A 23,461-nucleotide genomic window follows, 5' to 3' on the forward strand; every position below is an offset into this window, starting at 1 on the left:
TTAAAAACAGTACTAGGGAATATTGCATATGAATATACATCATTATTGACTTCCGGTGGCTCCGCGGCGACGGAGACAGCCTTCCCGGGCTGCCCGCGGCTCAGCTGTTGTTTTTTCGCCCGAAACAGCGCCGATCAGCTGTTCGGGCGAATTTGAAGCCCCCTCCTCGGGAGAAGAGGAGGGGGTGAGGCCCCAGGTAGGGGTAGAGTTCTCCGGGGCCGCCTGAGCTTGGAGCTTGGGCGGCTGAAGGATTGAACTCCCCCGAAGCCTGGGTTGCTCCCAGCTGGCCAGCGTCTCTGCTCCGGATTTCTTGGAGCAGAGCCAGGCGTCTGCGACCACCCCTGCCTGAAGAAAGGACTATGGATTAAAGGAGCAGGCAGAGCGGTACAAGAGGGAAAGGTGAAGAGGATTATTTTATTATACTCTCGAGCTTCATGGACTTTTTAAACTTTAAGTGAAAGTGCGTCACAATTGAAAAGTAAAAGATGGCGGCTAAACCTCCCCCTAAAACTCTTCGGAGTGGTGGATCTTCTCCGGTGCAACAATCATCATTACAGGCGTTGCACCCTCCTGATGTACTGACATCGAAGGACTTACGAGATGCTTTGGATAAACATGCCCAGGTACTTTTGGAATCAATTAATCAATCAATGGGTGATAAATTTGCACAGATGGAGGAGAAATTGGAGAAACTGGAGGAGAGAATGGAAGAGAGGATGGAACAGAAGTTTAGCGTGATGAAGGTAGACATTTTGTCTTCAGTGCATAAAGTGGCGGAATGTGTGGAAGATTTAGATGAAAAAGTGGATGATCTGACTCAAAAGAATGCAATATTAGAAGTTAAAGTACGGGAGAATGAAAATTTAAGAGACAAAATGGAAAGGGAGTTAAGCCTTGCTCAATATTACCAGATGCAGTTTGCTGTTAGAATCAGAGGTTTAAAAGAGAACATTAAGGAAGATTTAAAGCAGCTGGTTTCTGAGGCTTTTGAAGTGGTGTTGAACCAGCCAGCATCTGAAATAAGAGCAGCTATGGATAAAGTGTTCCGTGTTAACTCATGGATTGCCAGACAGAGAAAGTTGCCTAGAGATGTGGTGGTTTACTTTGCAAAAAGAGAAATTAGAGATGAAATTATACAAGCTGCCTATGATGCTAAAGTTGTGATTGCTGATCAAGAAGTCTTGGTTTTAAAAGAAATCCCTCCAAAGATTTTAAGGAGAAGGAAAGACTTCACATTTCTTGTTCAAGAGCTCAAGCAACGAGATATAAGGTTCAGATGGGAGATTCCAGATGGGCTGATGGTGATGTATGAAGGCAAAAGGTATCGGTTGATTACTGTGAAGCAAGCGCGTGATTTCTACAATACTGTTTTAAAAGCAACCCCATTAACACTTCTGGAAGCTGCAAAGGGATCTGGAGAAGGTGAAGGAGAACATCAAGAGGAGGAAACAGAGGAAAATGGTGCTGGAGGAGATCAAGCTATAACTTCTTTGGATGATCCTAGAGAGCAAAGGGTAACGCGTGCTGCTTTAAAAAGAGCAAAGAAAATAAAAGAACAAGACCAGCAAAAGTCTTCAGAATCTTCACAACGTACTCATAGCCAAGCAGTGGGAGGAGCACGGCCTAAAGAAGATAGTCCTATCAAAGCAGTGCTTCAAGAGCTTTGGGAGGATATGCATGGCAACTAAATTTTTGACTTGGAACGTTAATGGACTAAATTCACCACAGAAGAGAAAGAAAGTTTTTCAATATTTAAAACAATTCAAGATAGATGTTATATGTTTGCAAGAAACGCATATTAGGGCTATGGACCAAAAGTTTTTATTGAACTCAAGACTGGGCACGCACTTTGTTGCCTCTGCAATGAATAAGAAAAATGGAGTGGTTGTTTATGTTAAAAGTGCCATAACAGCGGACTTAATTGAAGCAGACAAGCATGGAAGATACGTATTGATAGATTTGTTGCTAGAAGGCAAAAAGACGCTTTTAGTTGGATTGTATGCCCCTAATCAACAACAACAACAGGCTGACTTTTTTAGTTTACTTCATACAAAGCTTACCCAGTTGGATTATAAATCTTTTATTTTTATGGGGGACTGGAATGGTGTTTTGGATGTACAGATGGATAAGGCTGGAGCTTTTAAGCGCATTCCAAGTCATGCTAGACTGCCTAAATCTTTTTTTGAAATGAAGGATGACTTGGAATTGCGAGATATTTGGCGTGAGAGACACTTGCGGGAAAAGGATTATACTTTTTATTCTGATAGACATCAATCTTTTTCGAGGATTGATTTTATTTTGGTGACTAATGACTTTTTTTTGAGGTGAAGATTTGTGCAAGAACTATCTCTGATCATAGTCCAGTTTGGTTAGAGATTGATAAGGAGAAAAGAGATAGGCGCTCGTGGCGCGTAAATGAGAATTTGTTTAGAAATCAGAGAAATGTGGAAGAATGCAAACAGCGGATGAAGGATTTTTTTGAAACTAATATGAACAAAGGTACCTCTATGGATATGGTGTGGGATGCTAGCAAGGCATACATGAGAGGGGTGTTGATATATATGAATAACAGACATAGACGTGTTGTGGAAGCTAGGAGGAAAGAACTGGAGAACGAAATAAAGGAAAAAGAAAAGGCTTTGATTTTGAACTCAGAGGATGTGAAGACTAAGGAGGCTATTAAATTGTTAAGAGGACAATTTGATAAATTAATGGCTGACCAAGTGGCAACCAATCTGCGGTTTGCCAGGCATAATACTTTTTGCAACGCTAATAAACCAGGTAGATGGTTAGCTTATAGATTGAGGAAAAAACAAAGGGCTTCTAATATAGACAAGATTGAGCATAAAGGAAGGGTTGTGTTTCAACAGGACCTTATCAAGGACGCTTTTGTGGATTTTTATTCTAAATTATATGCTAAGGAGAAAATTAATGAAAAAGACATTGATATATATTTGGAAAATGCTAGCATCCCGGTTCTTACGCAAGTACAAAAAGAAGGGATTAATCAACTGATCACAGAAGAAGAAATTTTTACAGCAATTAAGGAATTGAAGGTGGATAAAGCACCAGGTACGGATGGCTTGACTGCGGCCTATTACAAAAATTTACAATTAGAAATGATAAAACCGTTAAAGGAACTGTTCCAGACAATTCAGAGGGGGGGAAAGGTGCCACCGTCTTGGAGAACAGCTTTTATTTCTTTGATTCCGAAGGAAGACCAAGATGCTACTCAAGTTAAAAATTATAGACCGATATCGCTTTTAAACACAGATTACAAGATATTTGCTAAGGTTTTGGCTAATAGACTGGTGAGGGTTCTGCAACAGGTGATTCATGGGGATCAAACGGGGTTTATTAGTGGTAGGCAAATGAAAAATAATGTGAGGCATATAGTTGATGTGTTAGAGTTTTTGGAAAGGAACAACCAGATTGCTGCGGTGCTAATTTTTTTAGATGCTGAAAAAGCTTTTGATCAATTGAATTGGAAATTTTTGTTGAAAGTTTTAGAAAAAATGGATTTTGGGGAAAAATTTTTACAACCGATTAGGGCATTATATCAAAAACAAACTGCCCGAATTATAGTTAATAATAGCTTGACAGAAGCATGTAATATTGAGAAGGGCACAAGGCAAGGGTGTCCGTTATCGCCCTTGTTATTTGTGTTGACATTAGAGATATTATTGGTTAAAATTCGGAATTCGGAAAAAATTAAGGGGATTCAAATTGGAGATCAGGACTACAGATTGAGAGCATTCGCAGACGATCTGGTTGTTACAGTGATCCAGCCAGAGAACTCTGTTGTGGACCTGATGGAGATAATAACACAATATGGGAAGGTTTCTGGATTTAAGGTTAATGTACAAAAAACAAAAATTTTGGCCAAAAATATGACATCACCGCAAAAGGCCCTCTTAGAAGGATTAACTGGATTTGAGATTGTTAAAAGGGTTAAATATCTGGGGGTGATTTTGTCGCCCTCTAATACAAAGCTATATAAAAATAATTATGAAAAGCTATGGGGGAAAATTCAAAAAGAATTGGAGAGTTGGGAAAAATTGCAATTGTCTTTGTTGGGACGGATTGCAGCAGTAAAAATGAATGTCCTGCCTAAATTTTTATTTCTGTTTCAAATGATACCGATTCTTAAGAAAGATTCTAATCTGGAGGAATGGCAGCGAGGTATCAATAAATTTGTGTGGGCAGGGAAAAAACCACGAGTTAAACTTAAGATTATGTAGGATACTCGTGAGAGAGGTGGCCTTAAATTGCCTAATTTTAAATTATATTATGAAGCTGCTGCATTAGTAGGAATAAGTGACTGGATTAATTTGACGCAAGGGAGGTTATTAAATCTTGAGGGCCATGATTTGTTGTTTGGCTGGCATGCATATTTGTTGTATGATAAGAAGGTAGACAACGTGTTTAGGGTGCATATTTTAAGGCAGGCATTGTTGAGAGTTTGGAAGAAGTATAGACATAAGTTAAGTTGCAAGATACCATTGTGGGCAATTCCAAAACACGCAATAGAAAATATACATGCTGGCTTCAAACATGATGTGACTACGTACAAGGAGATCCTTAGTTTGGAAAGAAATGTTTGGTGTTTGAAATCATATAGCCTCTTGCGAGAAGAGAAGGTTGTTCAAAATTGGTTTCAATATACTCAGTTACGGGCCAGGTGGAAAGAAGACCAGAAAAATGGATTTACAATGACTGATGAAAATTTGATAAAGCAAATTAGAAATCAGGGACTAGCACATATCAAACGGATATATCTTGCATTGATAGAGATTGACTCAGAAACAGAGCTTGTTAAGGATTGTATGATAAAATGGGCCCAAAACATCCAGGAAGTTATCACAATGGACACATGGGAAAAGATTTGGGTGAGGAACGTGAAATTTACTCAAGCTCAAAATCTAAGAGAGAACTTTTACAAAATGTTTTATAGATGGCATTTAGATCCTAAAAAGCTTGCAAGTATGTATCCGAATTATCAGCCTAAATGTTGGAGGTGTGGTGATGAAGATGCAACATATTTTCATATATGGTGGACATGTAAGAAGGTTAAGGCTTTTTGGATAAAAGTCTGGTGGAATATGCAGAAGATTTTTAAACAGAGGATAAAGTTTTGTCCGCAACTTTTTTTGTTGGGAATAATTGCAGACGCTACAGTTGTGGACACTAAGTTGATGTTGAACTTAATCACGGCGGCAAGACTTTTGATAGGCCAATATTGGAAGAAAGAGGAACTGCCGACCATAGAAGAGTGGACTTTAAAGGTTTCAGACCTGGCAGAGATGGCGAAGATTTCGGCCTATTTGAAAGATCATTCGCAAGAACGCTATATTATGGAATGGACAAAATGGATTGAGTTTATCCAGAACAAGTATAGGGTTAAGAAGTTTTATGTAGCATTTGAATAAGTCTTCTTTCGTTTTTTTTTTCTTTTCTTATCTTAGTTTCTTTTTATATATATTCAATATTATTAAGGCTTGTTTTATTCTTTATAAGCTAGAGAGTGATGGATTTTAGAGTTTATAGTTGTTAGTATATGATTGTTTATGATTGCTTTTTATATATATACCTTGTATTTAGCTCTGGGAAGTCGGGGGGGGGGAGGGGGGGAGGGGGGGAGGTAGGGGGGGAGGAGGGAGGGGGAAGGGGGGATTCTTAAAGGAAAATTGTATTTTAAAACTTTTCAATAAAAAAAAAGAATATACATCATTATTTTTGTTTTGTTAATTATCACTTAAGACTCACTTAAATATGAGCCAACAGTGTGCATCAAGAGCCAAAAAAGCCAACGCAATCCTAGGCTGCATTAATAGAGGGATAGAATCAAGATCATGTGAAATTCTAGTACCACTTTACAAAGCCTTAATAAGACCACCCTTGGAATATTGTATCCAGTTCTAATCACCACAATATAAAAAGATGTTGAGACCCTGGAAAGAATGCAAAGAAGAGCAACAAGAATGATCAGGGGGCTGGAGGCTAAAACATACAAAGAATGGTTACAGGAATTGGGTATGTCTACTCTAATGAAAAGAAGGACTAGGGGTGATATAATAGCAGTCTTCCAATATCTGAGGGGCTCCTACAAAGATGAAGGGATCAAACTATTTTCCAAAGCACCAGAAGGCAAGGCAGGTAACCTAGAACTAAGGAGAAATTCCTAGGGGTTAGAACAATCAACCAATGGAATAGCTTGCCTTCAGAAGCTGTGGGTGTTCCATCACTGGAAGCTTTCAAAAAGAGACTGGACAACCATTTTTCTGATATGGTATAGGGCAGGGGTGTCAAACTCAATTTCATTGAGGGCCGCATCAGCATTGCGGTTGCCCTCAGGGGACCGGGTGGGTATGGCCAGAGTGGGCGTGGCCTACTGGCTGGGCGTGGCTAGAGTGCTTATGGCCTACTGGGTGGGCGTGGCCAGCTCTACATCGTTCGCATTAAGAGTGCCTATGGGGGCCTGGGCAGGAGTGGGACAGATCTGAGGGTCTCTGGCAGAAGGAGGGTCTCTGGGCCAGGGCCAAGGCAGTGGGGGCCGTTCCCTCACTGTTTCCAGGATGGCTTCGCGGGCCACATGAAACCTCTTTGTGGGCCGGATCTGGCCCCCGGGCCTTGTGTTTGACATGTCTGGTATAGGGTTTCCTGCTTGAGCAGGGGGCTGGACTAGAACACTTCAAGGTCCATTCCAATTCTATTATTATTCTATTCTAAACATATATATCCAATGCATCTTTATATATAAAAATTTGGATTGAGAAAGCCTTCAAATAGAGGATTCCTTCCAACAGAGAACTCTTTTCAATAAAATACAAGATATGTTAATCATAATAAGGCAGCATCATATATTTTCAGTTCCATCAAATCAGCCTTACAATCCAGCTGGGAAATACAAAAATGCCTTGCAGATTTCATAAAGACTACAGTTGTCTCAACTCAAATGCCACAAGAATTCCAGAACTATTCTTTTCAAAAGACTGGTGAAGACCTAAAGCAATGCATTCAGTGATACTGTTAATCAAGATATTATTAAATGTAATCCTAATATTGTGCGTATTTGCTCTAACTTCAGCTACAAACAAAATCCTCCTCATCCTTTTCCAAATCACAGTCATGTAACAAGCATCCAGCAAAGCAGAAAAGGACTTTGCTGGAAAGGATGTATCCTGACTTTTTGTTTCTGTATGTTTAAAACATTATTCCCCCCCCCCCATGGATTCTGCCATCTCCCAAGGAAGGAGGAGCGCATGTGGATTCAGCCTGCCTTAGGTTATTTCAAAGACCAAGGGAAATCTTTTGAACTGGGGGAACAAAAGGGAGGGTTAGAGAAGAAGGCATCTGGCCTGTGTCTTCATTTAATTCTGTAGAGGAAGAAGGCAATAACCATAAAGATTTGAAGTTCCTTTTTCCCCACGAAAGGGATGACATGAAGTAAAATGATGGGGGCTGACCAAATGGGGTTGAGGGAAGGGGGGGGGTTGAACCGGGAACCCTTTATAAAGTTTCAATTTGTCAAACAATACTAAGTCCTGTCTTGTATTTCCACAACCAAGTATGTCCTAGTAAAAATTCCTTTTGGACTAGAACTGACTCCAAGAGTTTTTGTTTTCCTAAGACGTGGATTGGGGTGGGTCCTGACAGTTTCCTTCCTAGCTTTTTTATTATCTCTTTTGAATAGTGTGTAAATGTGGTTCTCTCTATATGTCTATTGATGGCTGATTTGTCTGATTGCCAAGGTCCTAGGAATTTCGTAGAGTTTCTTGGATTTAAATTTGGTCTAGGATGATCAGTTCCCAGGTAAACTATGGTTGAATCTGACCATATATGTTGGACAATTAAGGATTTTTCATCACGTCTTCTGGCTGCTAGCTAGTTCAGATCAGAAATACTTGAAAAACAGGGTTATTAATTTACAAGATTACATATAGAAGGCCAGTTTCTATCCCACACTGTTTCATATACAAAATAAAATTTTAATACTTGTCTTTGTTATATTCTATGGAATGCATATGTAGCATAGTTTTTTTCTTTAGAAACTGCATGTAAACAAAAAGATGAAAAATTTTAAAAAAATTTAATGACATTTGGTAGGGATCATATGATGTAATACCTTTTTCTTTCTCACTGTACCGGCTTACATTGCTGTTGTCACTATACAAAGGACCTGCTGTGGCATGAGGCTTGCAGCTGTGATACTGGGCATTTAATGTGTTGATAGTTATATGGATGAGACTCAGCACAATTTTACTGATATCGCAATCTCTGTAAGGATACTGAAGAAGGGAGGAAGGGATTATTTTCAACTCTTTTATTCTTTTACACATCATAAGTCACAGGTGGAACAATTCTGATCAACAGTGCTAAGAATGAAATATTACTGAAATGAGGGAATGTTAAAATAACTTTTTAAGTTATTCTTTGCTTTTAAAAGTAAATCTAATTTATACATGCTGTATCGAGAACAAACAATCCTGCATTCACAAATGACCCCAGAAGCATCCCATCTACAGTCTCTGCTGAAGCTGGCAGAGCCAAATTCCTCAAAACTTTTTTTTTAATTTATAAGTTTGAAATGGCAAAAAAACAAAACCTTTCATAAACACAATTTTCAACATTTGGGAATGACTGAAAGAGTACAATGGGCACTGTACACCTCTACAAGTTTAAAGAACCCATTATGTCCTTTAAAATCTTCTCTAGGTTTTTTTTTTAAAGAAAGGAAAAAAATAGCTCCACATTTCAGTGCTTTTCTTAATCAAAGGCCATGCCTTCTGAGGCCAAAACCAAGAATAGTCAAGATAAAGAAAAGGTAACTCACCCCTAATACCTATTAAACTATAACTGACTTCACAAAAACAATTGTACTGAAATTCTGATGAGACATAGATTTGGAGTAACTGAAATAAATAAGGGAAGTGCTTACCTTATATAGGATGACAAGCAGGGCCTTCAGCCACATCTGTCGAATATGAGGCTTAAGGGACCAGAGGGAACAACGAGGGGGCTGCTGGAAATAATGTCTAAGCTGAGGGCATGTGCAGTACTTCAACACCTGAGCCACCAAAGGAAGAAGATGCTTCCCTAGATTAATGTTATAATCCATCACCTAAAATTAACATTAGATTAGAATTTAGAACACTCTTTAAAAAAAACTGTATTTAAAGACTTGCATCAATAAATTCTCTATGAAATCCTAGCAGCGATTGCAGAAATAAACCTACAAGGTGAAATACAGAGGCTCATTAAGTAAAATTTTGGACACATTGATAGTCATTTCAAGGAAGGATATACAACACCATCTGCTGGATTAGCATCCAAAACAATAATTTGATTGTATTGTATAGAGTATTAGTTCTTGCCACTAGAACATTCCTTTCCAGAATGCTGTTACAATAGCAACAATGAAAAAGGAGTATATGTGAGAAACGTTTCATTCATGTTCTGAATGAAACATTTCAGAATTAAAGTGAGCATATCTTTCTGTCTTGATCTTATCTACACTCTGTTTGGTATCCATTGCAAAGACTGTTAGGAGCGTTCTGCAAACAGCCAACTATTATTGCAATTTGGCCATATTCACAGTTTAACACATTGGTCCCTTCAATAGTTTGATTAAAAGAATGTTTAAATAAATCTTCTAAATTTCTGAACAAAATTAAACATTGATGAAATATCAATCTATTGCAGATGAAAATGCATGAAGCTCCAGCCCATGACCACATGTCTTCTCCTCCTATTACTACTATGTTCATGTTTGAAAGAATAGGTGGTTGAAAGAATTAGCCAGTGACATCATCACTGTCCAGAGGATGCCCATTTCTTCTCATAACAATGTCACCTTCCCATCTGTATTCATGTGCTATGAGTAATCTGGATTCTTACAGGATTGGGATTCTATGTGCTATGAGTAACCTGGATTCTTACAGGATTAATTGGAAAAGGTAACATCTAGATTACAAACTAAATCCAAAGACTAATATTATGTTTCACTTTCTTTTCCTTGCTTGCTTCACTGCTACTTTGGAATTAAATCTTTAGTGTGGCTTAGTCTTTCTTTCTTTCTCACTTATTTATATGTACCAGCTTAATCAAAATAAGTGTCTAAATGGCTTATAAAATAATACAAACATTAAAATATTACAGTTGCAAGACAAAAACTATATCTAACAATTTACTACCTCTAAATCCATAGCAGGAGGATCTCCTTTATCACACTTCTACTTCCAAGTCAAAATAAATAAACAGATGAATAAGTAAACAAATGAAATAAGCAAATTTAAATGCCTTTCTAAAAGAAAGAAAGAAAGAAAGAAAGAAAGAAAGAAAGAAAGAAAGAAAGAAAGAAAGAAAGAAAGAAAGAAAGGAAGGAAGGAAGGAAGGAAGGAAGGAAGGAAGGAAGGAAGGAAGGAAGGAAGGAAGGAAGGAAGGAAGGAAGGAAGGAAGGAAGAAAGTCAATGCTATAAACATTGGATATTCCTGCTCTGACAACTGATGAAAATCGCAGCCATTTTCTCTTTGCTTTTAACATACTTTTTTTTCTATTTAGAAATTATTATTTTATTAATAATAATAATAAAATATTTAGAAATCAGGTACAGAAGGGGGCCTGGGGTGAATGCTTGAGCTCAGCTAGCCATAATAATAACACTGCTCTGTGGGAACCCAAGGATGAACTGATAACGTTTTGGCGGGCTGAGGAGCTGAGGAGAAAGCCCGTGTTTCAGGCTAATTGGAGAATGTGATTTATGATTGCTTCTTGGGGGTGGGAATTGCAAATTGTTACTTTGTATCCGGGGAAGGGAATCTAGTTTTGGGTTCAACTATGTAGTGCCGATACTTTGTTTCCTGAATAAAATGTTCTTTGAGGAAGAATTCTTGCCTTGAAGTTCTTTTGATGGGTTTCATCTATCGGAACCATGACAAAAGAAATAACAACCCCATAAAGTAGAAGCCACTTTCATCTCTGGAGGAATTCTGTTCCAGGAAAGAACGACCATGATTGACGAGGCTGATTTCCTGGTCCCAAGAGATGACAATCTTAAGGGAAGGGTTTCAGAGAGACTTCGGTATTTTTAATCTGACTTTTTTCTTACTTTTAATCTACAGTATAAGCAACTGCTTGAATATAGAAAAGTTCCATTCAAATTTGCAGAAAGATGTCTTTCCATTTATAGAAATTCTATCAATTTCTGTTCAAGTAGACATTGACTAAACTATGTAACTTGACCGTGTGTACCTAAACATTTGCACGGAAATGTGTGTGTGTATGCTTGTGTATAAGTACTATGTACATAAATGAGAGGTTAGGACCTTTTAGAAAAAGTGCACATAACAGTGCCTTTTTTCTTTTCATAAAAATAAATGCCCCCTGTGCCACTGAATTCTTCTGATTATGGCTATAAATTTCATTTTCAGGAATTGCAATAGAGCTTTCAGCCAGACCATGAGGGATAATTTGACAGGTTATATGAAACGCTTAAATCTAACTCACTTGCGCAATTCCTGCAATAAAGGCATTAAAGCAGGTTGATATTCGCATCTTCTGAGGTGCAATCATGAAGCATCCTTCCTGTTGATCGTAGCCCAGCAAAACATATAAATGGCGCTTGACTGTATTGAAGGCTTTAGCACTGCTGATATCCGATTCTGCACTACTCTCATCCTTGGCCATAAACTTCATCAGCACGGTAATGAGTTGATGGACAGTTTGATGATCAATCCCAGCATCCTCCGGGAGAAGGTCCTTTATGGTATTATCATTCTCTGGAGAAAGCTGCCCTGTTAGCACAGAAAATAATAAAAAAAATGTAATATAGAGATTATCACTGGGAAAAAAGGCTACATGTCTTTTTTTAAAGGAGGTTTTAAAATGGCAGCAAAAACAGTATATACCTTTTTTTTTAGTGGCCAGGGGGCAAAACTATAACAATTATTATAATTATAAACAACAACATAACACAGATATTAAAATGATTCACTGGAACATTTGTCAAAATTACCATGTGCCAATAATGAAAACTTGGTGGGAAAATATAGTTTAAAAAATTATAGAAAAACTGCAGGTTAAAATATGATATCATTGGATTTCCAAACTCCTTTTGGCTTATATATTTGACTATCAACAGAATATTCAAAACTAAGAAACATTCTTTTCTTTTTTATGTAGCTACAGAATATATAAATGCCACATTTACCTTGTGTTTTTTCTGGTGTACTGCCAAGGGCTGGAGCAGACTGTTCATGTCTAATCAGCCTTGCTGCTCAAAATAAAATGGAAAGCTAAGGTTAGCTTGTATGGATCTGTGACATCTTCAGGAGCCATTGCTGTACTCAAAGGAGCATCATATATACTGTGTACAGGAAGTTGAGGTATATTCTTGGAAAGCTGGAGAAATTCCTAACTTTGCAAATCAGTACCACTAATGCTACACTAGAAAGCCACTGCCAGTCAATGGGGGCAATATTGAGCTTGAGGGATCAGTATTCCTACTGGGCATATATATTTAATAATAAAAAGTAATTTATTAAATTTATATGCCACCTGACTCCCAAAGACCCTGGACAGTTTTCAAATTGTTAAAAACATTTAAAGGTTTAATTTATCTAAAACATCATAATCTCTAATTAATACTGCACAACTATCACTGTGGCCAATCAATATAATGTATTATTTGCATTTTATAATAATACAATAAAACAATATTTAAAAACAAGGAAACAACAAGCCAGAAACTAAAGGTGGCTTCAGTCACATTAATCAAAGGCCTTGGTGAAGAGCTAGATCTTCAGGTCCCTTTAAATTATCACTGGGTAATTTATTTTGAATAAATTATTATTTGAATCTTTGGGAAACCTCATTCCAGAGTCCAGATACTGCTGCAGAGAAAGCATACTTCTGGGGTCCCGATAGATGCCATTGTTTAATCAATGGAACCCAAAGCACGCCAGCCCTGTCAGATCCAATCAGCTGGGCAGATACTATGGGAGACAGGCATTCCCTAATCAGGCCCTATGCCCTGTAGAGCTTTATAGGTAACAACCAGCACCTAGAGAATTGCACCCAGAAGCAAACTGGCAACCAATGCAGCTGACAAAGTCGAGGTGTTACAGAGGCATACTGAGACATGAGCATCACTGGCTGTCCTGTTGCAGTATGGATGATCTTCAAGGGTAAGCTCTGTATAGGCTGTAGTCAAGTCATGACCTCAAATAAGTAGGTAATGTCAGCCAGCAGCTCATGTAGATGTCGAAATATCTTTTTGTTTTTAACAATGGGCAATAACATTATGTCTGAGAAGAGGCACATCAAAGAAGCACTATTTTAGCAGTGTTTAGAACTGCAATGTAGTAATCAGTGATATATTATAACAGAAAACAAAAAACACTTATAAGCATAGATTTGAACAGAGCAGAGTGGAGGGGTTGGGGAAGATGGATCTTTGTAGTAACAATGGTTAGCTTGCCAAAACATTTTTTTTCTCTAGAGATACGAGTCAGATATACTTATGAAGCTGGATTGTTAATAGTAGAAAACCATGGTTATGACATTGTGTAATAATCATGTCATGTGTGTATGTAAGCACACACACACACACAGCGGTATCACTTGCACTGATTTTTTTTTCCTTTTTGTAGACGAGGCACCACTCACAAATAGCGTACATACAAATTGTGATATGCCACCAGGAGTCTGGAAGAATTTAACAGCTTGCAAATTTGTTAAAACAACCAATAAAATGGGTTTAAGGAAAAGGACTTGTTTATAAAATAATAGTGGCAAACAGAAATATATAGTGCATTTTATTATTCCATAGGTCACTATAATCTTTCAGTAGCATGCTGTAAACAAAACAAGCAGTTAAAACAACTGTTTTATCAGTTTAAAAATATCTGGCCAAATCCTAGATTCCATCTCCACCTAGTGGCAATTGTGCAAGAGAATTAAAATGGAGAAAAAAAATTAAAATACTCAACGGATTTTGGTAGTTAAGGTTTCTGGAAGGGAAAGTGCCCTCTTGGACTCCACTGGGCCTTTCACGCTGTCCCTCAAAGAACGCACACTCTTCTGCCGATTCCGAGCAAACCGAGCTCTCTTGATCTTCCACATTGCTGTGTCACTTAAGTTGGCAACATTGGTCCGGACAGCTGTGATTGCTTTTCAAACAGGATTAAACCAAATTTTATTTCATAGCATGGTTCAGACTAATTTGTAAGCCCACACCTTTGGAACACACTCTGTAGTTTTCATGCTTGGATTCAAAAATGTGCATTTGTTTTGTAACCCAGGGCTTTCATAAACTGTGCCACATACTTTCGATTTCTCTTCCACAGAGAGATAATGCATGGGGAGTAAAAAATATGCCCCGTCCAATACCATCATGTGCTTTTTAAGCTGATAAGAGTGGCTTCATCCAAAAGAAATGATCTATGACTGATAAAAACTGGCCCAAGAATAAGGCATGTAACTGCATGTTTCTTCCATAAACTTTCATATCCAGTTTTTACAAAGTTGTCTTATGTATTCAAACCACAGATTCCATGAGAGCCAGTTTTTTTGGCTTGGATGTGATAGAAAACCACGATTTAAGTAATAGACATAATCACTGAATTTTTGGCCTGAAAAAGAGAAGGATCGTGAAGGAGCTTACAGGGACCATATTTTCCTGGTTTAATAAATTATACTTTATCAGGCCAAGAGCATTACTTTTGAACTAGGACAGTTATTTTTTAATTGATATAAATTATTTGAAGCAGTAAAGGTATTTTATTTGTGTTACACTGCCAGCCTAATGTGTGGTACCATAATCATCAGTACCATACCAGTAACTGAATTAACTGGCTATATATTGCTAAAATTATTTCCACGTTAGCCAGCCTGGACTGAGGGGTTTTAAGGTTTTAAATTTTAAATTTCAAACTCTTTTGGGGCTATTAATTTAATTTTATTTTAATTTGTACATTGCGCTGTTTTAATTTGCCCTGTAAACCGCCCTGAGTCCCTCGGGAAAAGGGCGGTATATAAATCGAAACAAATAAAATAAATAAATAAATAAATAAATAAATAAATAAATAAATAAATAAATAAATAAATAAATAAAAGATTTAAATGTGTTATTCGCTGTAGATATGCACTTGTTTTTCAACGAAGAAGAGACATTTTAGTTTAGACATTTTACAATTTATTTTAATTGTAAAAAATAAATCATGCTACCAAGCTTTCTTACTTGTCGGGAAGGGGAATTCCTTGTTGCAGTCCAAATGAAGTTGTGCCTCAAGAGACAGTGTCTCAAACCGATTAACAAAGAATTCCCAGCTCAACGCCGGAATATCTTGCTTGAGAAAATGTAGAAGCAAAAGCTTGCTAAGAATAGTGGGTCTGTCTTTAACAACAGTATCAAACTGGAAATCAAGACAAAGGCATAGTCCCTAAAAAGAATAATAAAAGTTATAAAAGCAATTACTTCGAGTCATCAAAGAAACCACCATATTTACCAATATCATCAAAAAGTCTGAGAGTTTACACAAATGGATTTAACCTTAACTCTACCAAGAAGTTTTAACCCTGCAATGTATCTGGGACCATGTTTGTTTCTTTACTGTTTAACATACCTGCAAAGCTGGCCTTTTTATGGTGTCTAACAGAAGCCCTGCTCTGGTGGCCACAGCTGGATTGACATCCTCCACAGCAGTCAGAAAACAACAAAAGGCATGTGCCAAAGAATATTTCAGTAGATGGTTTTTGGTCACTGAGTGAATATCCAGGAATCTACACAACACTGCTACTTTCTCCACTGTAAGTAAACAGCAAATAAAGAAGCATGTTAATTGGGACATGGCACCATGTCAACTTTTGTGAGAGAGCAATCATGAAAGACTGTCTAAAATGTTTGCATCTGCATTCCAGAAATTGACAGGTTGTAAAGCAGAACTGCCAGGTCATCGTGAAAAGCCACAGGACCCATAGGTTCCTAGGGGAAAACCACCCTAAACTATCCTCACTATTGCATATTTAATAAAGTTAACAAACTGCATAGTGACAAGAACGTGACCTGACCAGAAAACTAAAACTTCAGATCACAGGCCAACTAAACCAAGATAAAAACATGTGGCCACTTGTGTGAGTAAGACTGGACTTTGGGCCCATGTTTACCGTGGAGGCCTTGAACTCCTGAAACATCCTGAATTTCCCATAAAGAAGTGGAAGTCCCCCAACAAGGACAAATAAGAGACACCACTGGACAATGTGGTAGATGCTAAACCAATATCCCTCCCTCTGTCACTATATAACGAGGTCCTCTTCTTCCCACTGATCCCCAAATTTGCTTTGAAGAGTTGAGCTTGGGGAACATGGGAACTGCAAGGAGAAAGGAGAATTTGTTACCATTCCAGCGGTAAATAGATAACATGCATGCATCTCAAACTGTAACATTTAGCGTCCTAGTTAACTTATTCCTTGTATCAATGAATTCTGTGACTAAATTAATCCAAGAATACCAAAAAGCATCACAAATTCACTAGACACAGCAGCAACAAAGTATTTAAAATATATATTGTTGTATTTCTTGCTGTAACAGTTGAGACTCAGGCAGGAACCAATGGTTTCTACAATAAAGATGGCCATTATCTAAACATACATCAATACTAAGATTCAAGGAATGCACCGAGGGCAGTATCAATTAATTCAGAAGGGCAGAAAAAAGAACCTCAGTTTCAAACCTTTGAGCATATATAAAAATTCCTGATAGTTTTACACGGTAATGACAATCATCTGTTGTGGGTAGCTTAATCAAACACGCAGTGTTTGTAAGCCTTCTGCCAAGTAAAATTGAAAAGTCAAACTAAACTGAGAAATGTCAGAAGAGCTGAATTTATTGCTGAATACTGGTCCAGAAAGCCTGGCATTTGCTTAACTTCATATTTTTATGACTTTTAAATACCATACTTTCAATGGATTTCCTAAATGGACTGAACAGACTCTTCCTCTCCTATTTCTCCATAAAGTTGATTAAAACCAAAAACATAGACTTTAGAATACATGATCCTGTTAGATTACATATTCTTTGCTTTATACATACTTGCACATTTTTATAACTCTTTTACTTTTAAATACATTTGAAAGTATGGAGAAATGGCACAGTCGCGTTTTGTGAAACAGCAATCTTGAAAGACCATCTAAAATGTTTGTATCTGCATTTCAGAGCTTTTAATACATTTAAAAAGTGCTTTTAATACATTTTCAAATTATGCTGATTATTTTTTTCTCTATTCCACAAAAAGTGAAACCTATAATTTTTAAAAGAAGGAAATTCGTGGACCAGGACACCTTGCTCATGTCACTAATGCCTCTGTCATTTCCCATGTGGAATATTGCATTGTTATTGACATGGGGCTGTCCTTGAAGACAACCTAGAAGCTACAACTGGTCCAGAATACAGCTGCATGCATTGTCTTGGGCACCTCTAGGTTCACCCACATTGTAAACCTGTTGCGTGAGCTGCCCTGGTTTCCAGTTGCTTTCCCTGAAACACTGCCATCTAGTGGGACCTAGGGAATCTGCCTTTTCTATGGCTGTCCCTACCTTGTGGAATTCACTCTCTTCAGCAAATCCCCACCATCTTGGTCTTCTGGCAGAGTGCAAAAACCTAGCTCTTTACCCGGGCCCTGGGGTAGAGTAATAGAGCCTGTGGAGAGTTCTTGGGGTACCCAGGGGGGATTGATTGAGGTGCTGAGTTTTTCAATAGTTTTATATTTCCATGAGCCCCCCAGAATAATAATAATAATAATAATAATAATAATAATAATACTAATAATAATAATAATAATAATAATAATAATAATAATAATAATAATATTATTATTATTATTATTATTATTATTATTATTATTATTATTATTATTATTATTATTATTATGTTGGAAGGGACCTTGGAGGTCATCTAGTCCAACCCCCTGCTCAGGCAGGAAACCCTATACCATTTCAGACAAATGGCTGTCCAGTCTCTTCTTAAAAACTTCCAGTGTTGGAGCATTCACCACTTCTGGAGGCAGGTTGTTCCACTGGTTAATTGTTCTAACATTTTTTAAAGATGGGCAGCTATGCAAACCTTTTAAAATAAATAAACATAAATAGATGTGCTTTTACTTTGTTGTTGTTAGTTGCAAAGTCGTGTCTGACTCATCGCGACCCCATGGACATTGTTCCTCCAGGCCTTCCTGTCCTCTGCCATCTTCTGGAGTCCCTTTAAGCTCACGCCTACTGCTTCAGTGACTCCATCCAGCCACCTCATTCTCTGTCGTCCCCTTCTTCTCTTGCCCTCAACCTTTCCCAGCATTAGGCTCTTCTCCAGTGAGTCCTTCCTTCTCATTAGGTGGCCAAAGTATTTGAGTTTCAACTTCAGGATCTGGCCTTCTAAAGAGCAGTCAGGGTTGATCTCCTCTAGGACTGACAGGTTTGATCGCCTTGCAGTCCAAGTGCTTTTACTTATACCAACATAATTTGCAGGGAAATTCACTAACATTTCAGGGAAGTTTTCCTTAAAATGTGTACATTTTTGAACAATAGATCTCATCTGTCAAAAGACATACCTGCTTCAAATCTAACTTTCCAGTCTTTGCTGTTGAAGTTGGTATTGATGATTGTCCAGAAAATATCAGCTCCATGAGGCAATGAAAGAGCATGGAGAAGGAGTGGCACTGCTAGTGAAGAAAGCTGGGAGAACTCCGATTTTACAACTCTCCATAAGCTGAGGACAGATGAGAGAGGAGGCAAGTCAGAACACATGATCATGATTCCATAAATAGATTACTAGTTTCTGCTACATCAAGCAGAACTGATTTCTGCAATCAATAATTTCTATGCCTATAAAGATGTGGTAAAGATTTTGTCCCCCTAGCTGTGCAACTCTGTTCCCTAAATGGTACTTTTTAATTAGGAATCAGAAATAAGTTGCATCTTTTGGTCTTAACTTTTTTCCCTTTATTTAATTTAATGTAATTTAATTTATTAATATTTCTATACCGCCCTTCTCCCGAAGGACTCAGGGCGGTGTACAGGGCAAGAATAAAAACACAGAATTACAAAAGTTAAAAAGTAATTAAATACATGCCCACTAAGAAACAATTAATACATAGTAAAAACCCCAATAAAATGACAGTAAAAACCCCACCAATCCCCCCTCAGGCCAGGCCGGCTTGTTCAAACAAGTATGTTTTTAGATCGCGGCGAAAGGAGCGAAGATCGGGCGCTGTCCGGAGCTCAACTGGTAACTGGTTCCATAGTTCCGGGGCGCCCACAGAGAAGGATCTCCCCCTGGGGGCCACCAATCTACATTCTCTGACCGGTGGCACCCTGAGGAGGCCCTCTCTGTGGGAACGCACAGGGCGGAGGGAAGTTGATGCCGGCAGCAGGTGTTCCCTAAGGTACTCCAGACCCCTGCCATGTAGGGCTTTAAACACCATTACTAGTACCTTGAATCTCACCCGGAAGACAACTGGTAACCAATGCAGCTCACGGAGCAGAGGTTTAACATGGGAGTATCGGGAGACTCCCAACACAACTCTCGCGGCTGCATTCTGTACCAGTTGGAGCCTCCGGGTGGTCCTCAAGGGAAGCCCCATGTAGAGAGCGTTGCAGTAGTCTAGACGAGAGGTCACGAGCGCGTGAGTGACCGTGCATAAATCATCCCGGCTTAGATAGGGCCGCAACTGGCGCACCAGGCGAACCTGGGCGAAAGCCCCCCTAGTCACAGCCACTATGTGATCTTCCAAGGTGAGCCGTGAATCTAGGAGGACTCCCAAGTTGCGAGCCCTATCTACAGGGGGTAATAGTTCACCCCCCATAGAAAGAGATGGAATATCCGAGTAGACCTGGGATGAAGGTATGCAAAGCCACTCAGTCTTGTCGGGGTTGAGTTGAAGTCTGTTCCTCCCCATCCAGACCCGAACCGCCTCCAGGCAACGGGACATCACGTTGAGGGCATCACTGGGGTGGTTTGGGGTCGAAAGAAAAAGCTGGGTATCATCAGCGTACTGATGATACCCAACTCCAAAGCCACGAATGATCTCACCCAGCGGTTTCATATAGATGTTGAACAGGAGAGGCGAGAGGACCGACCCCTGAGGAACTCCACAAACGAGAGACCTCGCGGTCGACCTCTGCCCTCCTGTCAACACCGACTGCGAACGTCCCTGGAGATAGGAGGAGAACCACTGTAAGACCATGCCTCCCACTCCCAATCCCCTAAGACGCCGCAGCAGGATACCATGGTCGATGGTATCGAAAGCCGCTGAGAGGTCTAATAGGACTAGAACAGAGGAATGTCCCCTGTCCCGAGCCCTCCAGAGATCATTCACCAGCGCGACCAATGCCGTCTCCGTGCTGTACCCGGGCCTGAAACCCTATTGGTACGGGTCTAGATAATCCGCTTCATCCAGGACCAGAGGGAGCTGATGCGCCACCACACTCTCAACAACCTTCGCAAGGAAGCGAAGGTTGGAGACCGGATGAAAGTTGTTCAATACAGCTGGGTCCAAGGCAGGCTTCTTGAGGAGAGGCCTCACCACCGCCTCTTTCAAGACGGCAGGGAAGCTACCCTCACTCAAAGAAGCCGATATAACTGCCTGGAACCAGCTGCGTGTCCTCTCCCGGGCTGCATAGACCAGCCAGGAAGGGCACGGGTCCAATAAACATGTGGTGGAGCTCAGCCTCCCCATAATCCTGTCCACTTCCTCCAGAGTCACAGAATCAAACTCCTCCCAGGTAATATCGACAAGACCGCCCGTGTCCTGATCGTCAGACTCTGCCCAGTCAGAGTCCAGACCGGTCCGAATCCAAGCGATTTTGTCCGACAGATGTTGGTTAAACTCCTCGGCACGACCCTGCAAGGGTTCCTCCCTCACCTCTTGATTAAGGAGGGAGCGAGTCACCCTAAACAGGGCGGCCGGGCGATTATCTGCGGACGCGATAAGGGTAGCGAAGTGATTAGACCTCGCCACCCTTATCACAGCGAGAAAGACCTAATATAGGCTCTTAGTCGCAATCGGTCGGATTCGGATCGGCTGGATCTCCAACCGCTCTCTAGGCCCCGTCTCCGACGCTTCATCTCCCGGAGCTCCGCGGACAACCATGGAGCTCGACGGGATCTGCACCGGGTCAGGAGCCGCAAGGGTACAACTCGGTCTAGAGCCTCAGTGGCTGCCCTTTCCCAGGCTTCCACTAAGGCATCTGCCGAGCTATGAGTGAGGGAGGCAGGTGGGGACCCCAGCGCTGCCTGGAACCTCTCGGGATCCATTAAGCGTCTGGGGCGGTACCATCTAATTGGTTCCACACACCCACGGCGGGGGGTAGCAAAACGGAAGACCAGCCGCAGGAGATGATGATCGGTCCATGACAGGGGCATAACAATTGGGGAGCCCCCACCAAGATCATCTAACCACCGTCCAGATAAGAAAACTAGGTCAAGGGTGTGGCCTCCCTCATGAGTCGGTCCCGAAATTACTTGCGTCAGGTCCATGGCCGTCATGGAAGCCATGAACTCCCGAGCCAACTCAGATGATCCTCCCAGAGATGGTAGATTGAAGTCCCCCAAAACTATAAGTTTTGGGAACTCAATCACCAACCCAGAGAGGACATCGAGAAGCTCAGGCAGGGCTGCTGCTGCGTGACTAGGCGAAAGGTACACCAGCAGCAAGCCCAACTGCGCACCAGGGCCGCATCTCAAAAAGAGAGACTCACACCCGACTATCTGAGGAACGGTGGCCTCCCGCGGGCACAAGGTCTCCCTCATAACAACAGCCACTCCCCCACCCCTACCCTGAGCCCGAGGCCGGTGTAGCACCCGGAAACCTGGTGGGCAAAGATCAACCAGAGGAATACCGCCCTCTGGGCCCAACCAAGTCTCCGTGATGCAAGCCAGGTCCGCCTGCTCACCCTCGACCAAGTCACGGACGAGAGGAGCTTTGTTAGCGACAGACCTGGCATTCAAGTACACCAGCCGGAGCTCAGGAGGCTGCCCATCCTCACTCCCGGGACCTCGGGGCGGAGCCAGAGGGTCGGAGTGCCTCACCGCTTGCAAGCAGCGGAGAGGCCTTCCCTGAGATCGATACGGCCCTCTGTTCCTAACGTCGTGGGAATGGGTAGTCCCACGACCAGCCCTGGAGCCCCAGAAGCAACCAACCCCCGCTCATCCCCCCCGCGATCTACCTCGGCACTGGCCTGAACAGAGGTTGTTGGACTGCCCCCCTTGTCCAAACAACCAAAAGAAATACCCTCCCCCTCCCTAACCCCCAAAAAAATTTAGACAAAAAACTAACCAGGGGCCTCTTGTTGGGTTTTGGTCGGAGGCCCCTACCCGTGCCCAGCCATCTCTCAGGGTCCCAATAAGTGGGCCCTTCATCGAGATTGTAAGCGGCTAGAAAGGCGGGTCGCCCCCAGGAAGGGGGAGCACCCCTGAGGGCGAACAAGTCCGTGGAGGAATACCTAAGATAAGGCATAAGGAGCAGTCCAGATGCAAGGCAGTCCATAGTCCATAAGGAGGATCTAGACAGAGGGTAAATAGGTGTCCCGGCCCTCCACCCAGCTACTGCCACTCAGCTGGGTGCACCCCCAGGGCAGGCCGACCACCGTCCTCTCACGACGGTCGCAGAGCCTATTCCCGGGGGGGTGGTCCGAAACACCCACTCTGGGTATAGCATGCCCCATAGAGCTCTCACCTCTAGGGGCAGCAGATGTAAGTTCAAGCCACCCTCTCACGGTGGCTAATACCCAGGGTCCTCTGAATCCTTTGGGGATGATATGTGGGAGACAATAAGCGATAGATCGTGAGGCAGGAGTATAATAGTGTAGTAAACTATCGTAGTAAGCCATCATAGTCTGCACTGTTAACAGCCAAGTCCTCCGCTGCTCCGCCGTTCCAGGAGATTGTTCATGGCCACAACTCCATGGGCCCTCAGTTCTATAGTCATTGGGGCCTTCCAGAGTGTGGTCTACAGAGTCTAACTCCCTTAGGTCCACTGATTTCCCCCGAGCGGGGAAATGGTGGACCTAAGGGAGTGGAAGAGATCTAGATCTATGGTGGAAGAGATCTAGCAAGACACAAATCGGATATTATATTTGCATCAATGCCATTGTAGACAAGAATTCTGGAAAAGTAGATCATTACATTTTTTTTCTAAGCTGTTTTAACTTTTGGCTCTAAAGTAGAATTGATTTCAATTCTCTTAGTTCAAATCCTGTGACTCTGAATGAATCTGTCTTGTCTGACATCTACAATTTTGTACTTCAGATGCGAAGGAATCTGGGGAAAATGCACTCTGACAATCTATTTGTATTTTATGGCATCAACAGCATTATTATAACCAACTGCAGACATCTTAAGTAATTTTTAATTCACTACAATGCTCTTTTAATCAAGTTCCCTAGAGCACTATGGAAAACTGAAAGGGCAGT

At 40.8% G+C, this 23,461-nt stretch overlaps 1 protein-coding gene across 1 annotated transcript in view; it reads right to left on the minus strand.

Moving 5' to 3' along the window:
• Positions 1-23,461, minus strand: part of UNC79 (unc-79 homolog, NALCN channel complex subunit) — a gene marked incomplete at both ends in the record, with an annotated part of 145,796 nt that overhangs the window by 56,350 nt on the left and 65,985 nt on the right. Inside the window, 8 exons of the mRNA XM_081344670.1 lie at positions 8,126-8,288; positions 8,939-9,121; positions 11,507-11,793; positions 12,210-12,272; positions 13,990-14,169; positions 15,240-15,441; positions 15,625-15,806; positions 18,601-18,758. Coding sequence (XP_081200796.1) covers positions 8,126-8,288; positions 8,939-9,121; positions 11,507-11,793; positions 12,210-12,272; positions 13,990-14,169; positions 15,240-15,441; positions 15,625-15,806; positions 18,601-18,758 — 1,418 coding nt within the window. The remainder of the gene's footprint in view (positions 1-8,125; positions 8,289-8,938; positions 9,122-11,506; positions 11,794-12,209; positions 12,273-13,989; positions 14,170-15,239; positions 15,442-15,624; positions 15,807-18,600; positions 18,759-23,461) is intronic.

This window comes from Vipera berus (assembly GCF_964194415.1).
Source record: "Vipera berus genome assembly, chromosome: 1".
Lineage (NCBI taxonomy): Eukaryota > Metazoa > Chordata > Lepidosauria > Squamata > Viperidae > Vipera > Vipera berus.